The sequence below is a fragment of the Pteropus alecto genome, unplaced genomic scaffold (assembly GCF_000325575.1).
Source record: "Pteropus alecto unplaced genomic scaffold, ASM32557v1 scaffold86, whole genome shotgun sequence".
Lineage (NCBI taxonomy): Eukaryota > Metazoa > Chordata > Mammalia > Chiroptera > Pteropodidae > Pteropus > Pteropus alecto.
Window position 1 is genome coordinate 34,940,831 of NW_006442109.1, and position 10,031 is coordinate 34,950,861.

The following is a 10,031-nucleotide window of genomic DNA, read 5'->3' on the forward strand; positions in this document are numbered from 1 at the left end:
TCTCAATGTGCTAAGTATAGAATTTACTTTGGAATGTTAAGATACACCGCTACTCTGTACCCTGCTTTATATATAAAATACTTGTTCAATATATATTTACTGAACTATCACCCCATGCCTGGAACTCTGCTGGAGCTACAAAGATGAATGAAAGAAACTATTCTTGTTATCAAGGAGCTTACATTCTGACAGGGAGGCAAAGATGTAAATTCTTAAATGCAATAAACATAGCAAGTGTTAAGGCAGAAGTATGTGTAAAATATAAGATGGTCCCAAGTGGGGATAGCTGTTTGTATTTTGTATTATCAAGTTAGATTTTATTAGGTGGTCAAACTGACTAACGTAAACTTTACGAATTACAAATACAGAATTGGCAAAGGCATGGATGCATCACATATTACAAGTTGAGGAAACTACAAATAAAACAGTATGATATGAGAACAGAGTGTAGGACCAAGATTAGTTAGGTGATAGTCAAGTCAGGTTACAAAACTTGGAGTAATTCTGAATTTGTCTTTTGGGCCATTAAAATATATTTTGCATGCCTACTTAATAGATGTCTTCTTATTAATATTATTGACATCTCAGTCTGTTTATTAAAAATTTACAAGTTTTATTTTAGTATTTATATAACAGAAAAATGTGTATCAATAATTCTGCTATTTCAAATTATGTGGACTATCTTATACATTTTGGGGATGTTCACCCTTTCATTTTGTAGATGCAAATACAGATAATAGGGAGCCACTGAAGAGATAGATGTAAGCACTAGAGTTATATGAGTAGATTGGTAGCTTAGAAGAAAATTAAAGTACAAGAGGCAAATGGAACATCAGAAAGATGGAGTGTTAGAAAATTAAGACATTTATGTAAGAAATAAACATTTATATTAAAGTTGCAGCAGTGAGGGAAAAGCATAATATAACTTTGTAAATAATTGGAAATTAATAACTACTGGGAGAAAGGGGAATGTAACTCCCACAGTGTCTATGTGGTTTGGTAATGGCTAGAGCCATAATGCTAATTCTTTTCATTCTTCTATTTTTCTTGACAGAATTATTTAAGGCTATGAATTTTTCTCTAATAATTGATTTTTTATATTCTATAGAATCCGAAGTTCACTTGAAGAACACCTTGGCTAGATAAAATTCTTGGTTCACACTTTTATCCTTGAAAACACTGTTCTAACTGTTTTATATATTTATATGATGCTAACAAAAATCATGTCAATTTTATTTTCTTTCCTTCCCAAATGACTTAGACTTTTTCCCTTGAGACTCAGAGAACTTTAAAAAAAAATTTTTTTTTTTTTAAATCATTCTGGGTCAGTTCCCTCTGGCACAAAAAGCCTTTTCAATATGCAGATTCAGATTTTCTTTTCTTGATGGGAAGTTTCCTTGAATTACAGTTTTATTTTATTATTTTTAAAATTAAATTTATTGGAGTGACATTGGTTAATAAAATTATATAGTTTTCAATTTTACAGTTCATTAATACATCATCAACATGTTGCATTGTGTTAACTACCCAAAGTCAAGTCTCTTTCTGTCACCATATATTTGATCCTTTTTACCCTTATCTACCTCCCCACCTCCCACTTTCCTTCTGGTAACCACTAAATTGTTGTCTGTGTTTGAGTTTTTGTTGTTTGTCTTGTTTGTTGCTTTCAGTTTTATATCCCACTTATGAGTAAAATCATATGGTTCTCAACTTTTTCTGCCTTATTTTGCTTAATATGATTATCTCAAGATCCATCCATGTTGTCAGAAATGGCAGTATTTAATCTTTTCTTATGGCTAAGTAATATTCCATTGTATATAGGTACCACATCTTCTTTAACCAATCATCTATTAAAGGACACATTGGTTGTTTCCATGTCTTGGTCATCATGAACAGTGCTGCAATGAACATCAGGGTGCACATATGTTTACAGATAAATGTTTTCAAATTTTAGGAGTGGATACACAGAAGAGGGATTGCTGGGTTAGATGGTAATAATTCTATTTTTAGTTTTTCGAGGAACCACCATACCATTTTCCATAGTGGCTTTATCAATTTATATTCCTCTTTCCCCATCACGTAATACTTGTTATTACTTGTCCTGTTGATGACAGCCATTCTAACAGGTGTGAGGTGGTTTTGATTTCCATTTCTTTAATAGCTAGTGAAGTTGAGCATTTTTTCGTATGTCCGTTGGCCGTTGTATGTCTCCTCGGGAGAAGTGTCTGTTAAGGTCTTCTGCTCATTTTTAAATTGGATTGTTTGTATTTTTATTGTTGACTTGTATGAGTTCTTTGTATATTTTAGATATTAGCCACTTATTGGAGGTATTGTTTGAAAATATCTTCTCCTATTCAAAAGGTTGCCTGTTTGGTGATGATTTCTTTTGCTGTGCAGAAGTTTTATTTTGATATAGTTCCATTCATTATTTTTGCTTTTACTTCCCTTGCCTTTGAAGTCAAATTCAGAAAATCCACTCTAAAACCAAGGTCCATGAGTTTAGTAGCAATGTTTCCTCCTATGCAACTTATTGTTTCATATATTACATTTAGGTCTTTGATCCATTTTGAGTTAATTCTGGTGTATGGTGACAGAGAGCAGTTTTAAATATTAGTTCTCTTCACTGCTTACTTTTTGTTATTTAGGGATTCTATTTTGTCTTTCTTCTATTTCTATTACTCTCTTCCTTATCCTTGTCAATTCTTGTTTCTCCCCACTCCTCTTATCTGATATCTCTTCTCCCTTAGGTGTACTCTAATTTAATCTTTTTATCTGAGATGACTTTCTGCTTTGCTATTTTTTCCTGAATTAACATCTATATATTTTATATTTACTTGTTTTTCCATTTCTATTGTGAGTTGTAGTTCGAAATCAAAATGTAAAAGTCTAAATTAGAATAACTCGATAAGAGCACCACAAAGGAGTGAAAGCTGCAATCAGTAAACAAAACAATTTGAGAAATTTTTGGAAGATCTAGACCTCATAAGAATCAAATAAGAGCAACTAGCTTTAGAACACACATCCTAATAGACAGCTCAGGAAAACTTTAATGCCCAGAGTTGAAGGGCTGGAATTTAACAAGGACAGTAGAGTGACTGATTTGCTGGATAAATTAGTCACAGTCAAGCTTAAATGACTCGTTCCTTTTTTTTTTTAAAACAAAATAAAAAATAAACAAACAAAAAAGAGCATCTAGCAGAAAGCAAAAGCTGATGAGAAGAGCTCACCATATAAAGCAGAGGAACTAATACAGGGGCTCTGAATATGGGCATAATACAGCCAAAAAGAGAAACACAAAATTGTGTTATGCACACACACAGACATTTTATTCTTTTGTAATAGACACAGATTTTTTTTAAAGCAGTACGCTTATGAAAATGTTACAAGTACTGATTTCTTATGGTACAGAATATCACTTCAGAACAAAAATGGCAGTGACCACATGTGACAAAGAATACAATCTTTAAGAAAAATAGTTTGAAAAAGTAAACAAATAAACAACTGCAGCCTTTAGCAAGCAAAAACAGTAAATCCTGGGGAGGTGGATAATCTACATTCCAGAGCAACTGCATTAAAATATTCAAAATGTCCAGGTTATAATTTAAAAAAAATACAAAGAAACAAGTAAGCATGGCCCATTCACAGGAAAAGAAATGTTGACAGGAATCATCCCTGAGACAGTCCAGACATTGGATTTGCTAGACAAACCATTTAAATTGACTCTTTTAAGTGTGCTCAAAGAAGTATAGAAAATCATGGACAAAGAACTAAAGGAGACTAGGAGAACAATGTATGAATAAATAAGAATAAGGATAAAGAGGTAAAGTTATAAAAAGAAACCAAAAGAAATTATGGAGCTCAAAAGTACAGTAACTGAAATTTAAAATTCACTAAAAAGGACGAAAAGCATATTTGAGCAGGCAGAGGAAAGAATCTGGACAACTGAAATGGTTTAGTTTGAGAAGCAGAAAGAAAAAGGAATGAAGAAATATAAACAGAACCTAACAAATCTATGGGACATCATTAACCATACCAACTGACAAAAGCAAAACAGGAGTCCCAGAAGAGACAGGGAAAGAAACAGAAATAATATTTGAAAAAATAATGGCCCAAAATGTCTCAAATTAGAGGCTAGACATAAATTGAACACAGAGAAGGATAAACTCGAGTTCCACACCCAACATATTATAATCAAATTATCATAAGCTAGAGACAAAGAATCTTAAAAGCAGCAAGATCCTCAATAACACTAAAGCAGATCTCTCAAGAAAAATCATGACATTAAAGTGCTGAAAGAAAAAACTGTCAACCAAGAATTCTATATCCAGCAAGACTATCCTTCAATAATGGAGACATGGATGGACCTCAAGATAATCATGCTAAGCGAAATAAGCCAGACAGGAAAAGCTGAAAATCACATGATATCACTTATATGTGGGATATAAACCTAAAAGCAACAAATGAACAGGACAAACAAACAGACTCATGGATATAGACAATAGACTAGTGGTTAAAAGAGGGTGGGGGAAGATGAGGGAGGTAGATGAGATAAAGGGGGTCAAATATGTGGTGAGAGAAAGAAATCTAACACACAGTTTAAATATATATATTTACTGTTAACTTACTGTTAAAGTGTACAGTTGAAATTTATTGGATTTCATTAACCAATGTCACCATAAATTAAAAAAATAAAATAAAAAAATAATGCAGGAGAAATTAAAAGACATTCTAAGATAAACAAAAGCTGAAGAAGTTTGTTGCTAGTAGCCTTGCCCTACAAGAAATGCTTTCAGCCTGAAATAAAAGGGCACTATAGAGTTATTTAAGGCCATGTGAAGAACACAGAAAAGGTAACTACACAGGTAAATATAAAAGCTTATATTATTCTATTTTGGAGTTATAATTCCTCTTTTAACTTATATAACTATATAACTTAAAGAATAAATGCATAAAACAGTAACTATAACTCTCTGTTAACTGACAAACAACATAAAAAATAATTTGAGCCAATAACAATATAAAGAGGATGTGAAATAGAGCTATATATCAGCAGGTTTTTTATGCTATTGAAGCTAAGTTGGTATCAATTAAAACTAAATTGTTATAAATTAGGGATGTTAATTGTAATCACCATGGTAACCACTAGAAAATAATTTCAAAAAAAATACAGAAAAAGATATGAGTAAATCAAAATGGTATACTAAAATAATTGATCAAACACAAAAAAGAAAGCAATCTCGAGAGAAGATATAAAATATATAGAAAATAAACACCATGTTGAAGAAGTCTTTCATCAGAAATCACTTTAAATATAAGTGGATAAAGGCAAAGATTGGCAGGATGGATAATAAAACATGACCTGAATATGTTAAACCCTACTTTAGATCCAGAGTCACACATAGCTTGAAAATGAAGGATGGTAAAAGATATTTTATGAAAATAGTATTCAAAAGAGAGCTAGGCTGAAAAATTAATATCAAACAAAATAGGCCATATGTAAAAAATTGATATAAGAGACAAAGAAGGGCATTACACATTGATAAAAGGGTCAATGCCTTGACACATGATATTTATAAACATGTACTCATCAGTACATATAAAGTGAAATATGATATATAAATATATAAAGTAAAAAATGATATACTTGAAAGGAGAAATAGTTCCAAAATAATACTTGGACATTACAAGAGCTCAGTTTCAATAATGGATAGAACATCAAGACAAAAGATCAATAAGGAAATTGAGATCTTAACGCTATAAATCAATTAGGACTAACAGACATATATGTGGAACACTCCACCCAGAAATAGAATACACATTCTTCTCAAGTACACATGATACATTATCCCCAGCAGAACTTTGTCAGGCCATAAATCAAAATTCAATAAATTTAAAAAGACTAAAATCATCCAGTGTATATTCCCCAACCACAAAGGAATGAAGGTGGAAATCAATAATCAATAAAGAAAACTGGAAAATTCACAAAAAACACAGAAATTAAAAAAAAAAAACATAGTCTTGAACAACCAAGAGGCCAAGGAAAAAACCACAAGGAAAATTAGAAAACGCTTAACAATGGAATAAAAAATAAAGTATACCAAAACTTAATGGGATGCAATGAAGGCAATGATTAGAAAGGAATTTATAGTAGTAAATGCCTACATTAAAAAAAATTTCAAATCAATAATCTAACTTTGTATCTTAAGGAACCAGAAAAAAGAATAAACTACTTTTCTCAAAGCTAATAAACTAATAAACTCAAAGCTAGCCAAGGGAGAAAATAAAAATTTACAGTAGAAGTAAAAATAGAGATTAGAAAAACAACAGATGAACAAAACTAAAGGTTAGTTCTTTGAAAAGATTTTAAAAATTGACAAAACTTTAGCTATAATGACTAAGAAAAAAATACACAAATAGTTAAAATCAGAAATGAAAAAGGCAACATTGCTATCAACCTTTCAGAAATAAAAAGTATTATATGAAAGTTGTATGAATAATTGTATACCAACAAATTGGATAACCTAGATGAAAGGAACAAATTCTTAGAAACACAAACTACTAAAACAGACTGAAAAAAAAATAGAATATCTGAACATATTTATAACCAGTAAAGAGACTGAGTCATTAATCAAGCACCTCCTAACAAGAAAAGCAGAGGTGGGAACATTTTCTAAGTCATTTTATGAGGCCAGCATTACCCTGATATAAAAGCCTGACAAAGCATCAAAGAATAAAACAATTGCAGGCTAATTATCTTTTATTAATATAGAGGTGAACATCCTTAACAAATTACTAGTAAATCAAATCCAGCAAAATAAAAAAATAGATTATACAACATGATCTTGTGTGATTTATCTCAGGAATGTGAGGGTGGTTCAACATACAACAGTCAATGAATTATATTAATAGACCAAAGGAAAAAAAGTAGATGGCCATTTTAATTGATACAGAAAAAGCATTTAACAAAATTCAATACTCTTTCATGATTAAAACACTCAATGAATTGTAGAAGAAATCTTCCTCAACATGACAAACAGTATTTTTAATCTGCTCCTCCTTCAGCCACTAGCATGCCCAATAGTGAAAGACTGAAAACTTTCTCCTTGTGACCAGTAACAAGACAAGGATGCCTGCTTTTGCCACTTCTATTCAACAATGTAGTGAAAGTTCTATCCAGAGCAATTAGAGAAGAAAAAGATATCAAGGCATCTAAATTGTAAAGGAAAAAATAAAACTCGCTATTTGCAGATGATATGAATCTATATATAGAATATTCCAAAGAATCCACAAAAACAAAAAGCTAATACAGCTAATAAAGTCAGCAAGTTGCAGGATATAAGATAAATCCACAAAAAAATCAGTTGTGTTTCTATATACAAGCAATAAAAATCTAAAAAAGAATTTAAGACAATTCCATTTAAGGTAGCATCAAAAAGAATAAAATATGAAGGAATAAATTTACTCAAGGAGGTGTAAGACTTGTAACTGAAAACTATAAAAAAAATTGCTGAAAGAATTACAGAAGACCTAAATATTCTGTGTTCATAGACTCTAAGACTTAATATAGTTCAGGTGACAATACTACTGAAAGGAATCTACAAATTCAGTACAAGTCCTATCAAAATACCAAAGGCTTTCAAATGCATATGGAAAAGCCAATCCTCATTAACATGGAATTGCAAGGAGTGCCTAATAGCCAAAACAAAATTGGAAAAGAACAAAGTTGGAGGACTCCCATCTCCCAATTTCAAATCTTACTGCAAAGCTACAGTAATCAAAACAGTGTGGTATTAGCATAAGGATAGACATTCTGTCCAATGGGATAGAAATGAGAGTTAGAAATAAACTCATACATTTATTGTCACTTGATAGATAGAAGCCAAGAACATTCAATGGGGTAATGAATCGTTTCCTCGACAAATGATACTGGTACAACTGGATATTCGTGTGCATAAGAATAAAATTGGACCTCTATCTCACCCCATATTCAAATATTAACTCAAAATAAATCGATGACCTAAATATAAGAGCTAAAACTATAAAGCTCATAAGAAAACAAAAGGATAAGTCTCCCTACCTTGAATCTGGCAATGGATTCTAAATATGACACCAAAACCAACAAAGACAAATAAATTGAACTTTATCAAAATTTAAAATTTCTGTGCATCACAGGACACTACCAAAATAGGGAAAAGACAACCCACAGAATGGAATATAATATTTGAAGATCATCTATCTGATAAATTATCTATCTATATATACTATCCATAATATATAAAATATCCTTACATTTCAATGACAAAAAGACAAACCAGTTAGAAAGTGGGCAAAGAACTTGAATAGACATTTCTCCGAAGAATATATACCATGTCTAAATAGCACATGAAATGATACTCAACATCATTAGTCTTTAGGTAAATACAAATCAAAACCACAATGATACCACTTTACATTTACCAGGACAAATGTTTTTAAAAAAACAAAAATGGAAAATAACAGCTGATGTGGAGAAACTGGAATCCTCAAACATTGCTGATGGAGATATAAAATGGTACAGCTGCTGTGGAAAAGACTGGCAGCTCCTCAAAAAGTTAATCATAGAATTACCATACAACCTAGCAATTCTACTTCTATAAATATATGCAAAAGAAATGAAAACAGGTATAGACTATTAACAAATAGACTATTAACTAAACAGACTTTATTTGAATTTCACTAGTCTTCCTTTCAATGTACTTTTTTCTATTCCATGATCTAATTTTGGATATTATATTGCATTTAGTTGCCATGTGTCTTTGGTCTCTTCTAGTCTGTGAGTTTTTCCTTGTTTTTCATGACCTTGACAATTTTGAGGAGTACTAGTCAGGTATTTTCAAAATGCCCTTTCATTTGGATTTATCTAATATTTTCCCTCTTGGTTTGATGGAGATCATAGGTTTTGAGGGTATTTTGAGGGAGAATACACCTGCCAAGGAGGATTTCTTGTGGTTTATCAGGCCCAAATTCATAACCAGAATCTAGCAGCCACTGTTTGCAGAAATCCCTCATGCATGTTGCATTTCAGGAAAAAGGCACAGAGTGGGCTTCCAAATCTCCTACACTGTGCTTCTGCTGTCTGAGGCAACTCTTATAAGAGAGCTCCTAGGATTGAAATTCAACCAACAGGACTGAGACTTTCCCAATCCAATCAGAGCTGTACAGCTATATCCTTATTTGCATCTTCATCAACCAATCAGAACAGCTCCATTCTGATCAGTCAGGACAGTGCTTTTTGGACCAATCAAACTATGAGGATTTAGAGTCTTCATTTGCATAAGAACAGACCAATCAGGGACCAGGAGCAGGAACTCTTCTCTATATAAGCCAGCTTCACCAGTGTCTTGGTGTAGCAACACTTTCAGTTTCCATTGAAGACTGTTTTCCCAGCCAGATTTGTAACATTAAAGCTGGAGTTGTAACAGCAGAGCAGAGCTGTTTTGCCAGAATGGAGCACTCACACGAGGGGGCTGTCTCACTACAGCTGAACTGTGACACTGTCAGTGTAACACTGCAATGTCCTCACTTGGACTGCCTCCCTCAAGCTGTTCCACAGCTGAGCTATTTCATAATTGAGCTGTTTGCACTGAATAAAGTCTCCCCCTCCTCCACCTCACTGTGCCCCAAATCAGGACTCCTGTTGACATTGAATTGGCATTGTTGACAATGACCTTTGGTTGACTGGGAAGAATAAAAAGGAACCCTTCTCATCACATTATAAAAGGGGTACTTGATATTACTGGTGATGTTAACGTGGACCATTTTGTTAAGGTAGAGTTCGCTACTTTTCTCTACTGTATGTTTCTTTTCCCTACTCTAACAAAATTTTATTCTTTGAAAGCAAATCACTAAATCATGCCCATACTCAAGGAGGAAGGGAATAAACTCCACCTCCAAGAGGGAGTAGTATCTATATATATTATTTTGAACTATTCATAAAAAGAACTCTCTTCTCCCCATTTATTCATTCAACCATTTATTTACTTAAATATGGC

General features: G+C 32.4%; 1 protein-coding gene across 1 annotated transcript in view; it reads right to left on the reverse strand.

Moving 5' to 3' along the window:
* Window positions 1–9,798, reverse strand: part of ZNF25 (zinc finger protein 25) — a 13,571-nt gene extending 3,773 nt beyond the window's left edge. The window contains exon 1 of the mRNA XM_015595860.2: window positions 9,777–9,798. Coding sequence (XP_015451346.1) covers window positions 9,777–9,798 — 22 coding nt within the window. The remainder of the gene's footprint in view (window positions 1–9,776) is intronic.
* Between the last annotated feature and the right edge of the window lie 233 nt (window positions 9,799–10,031).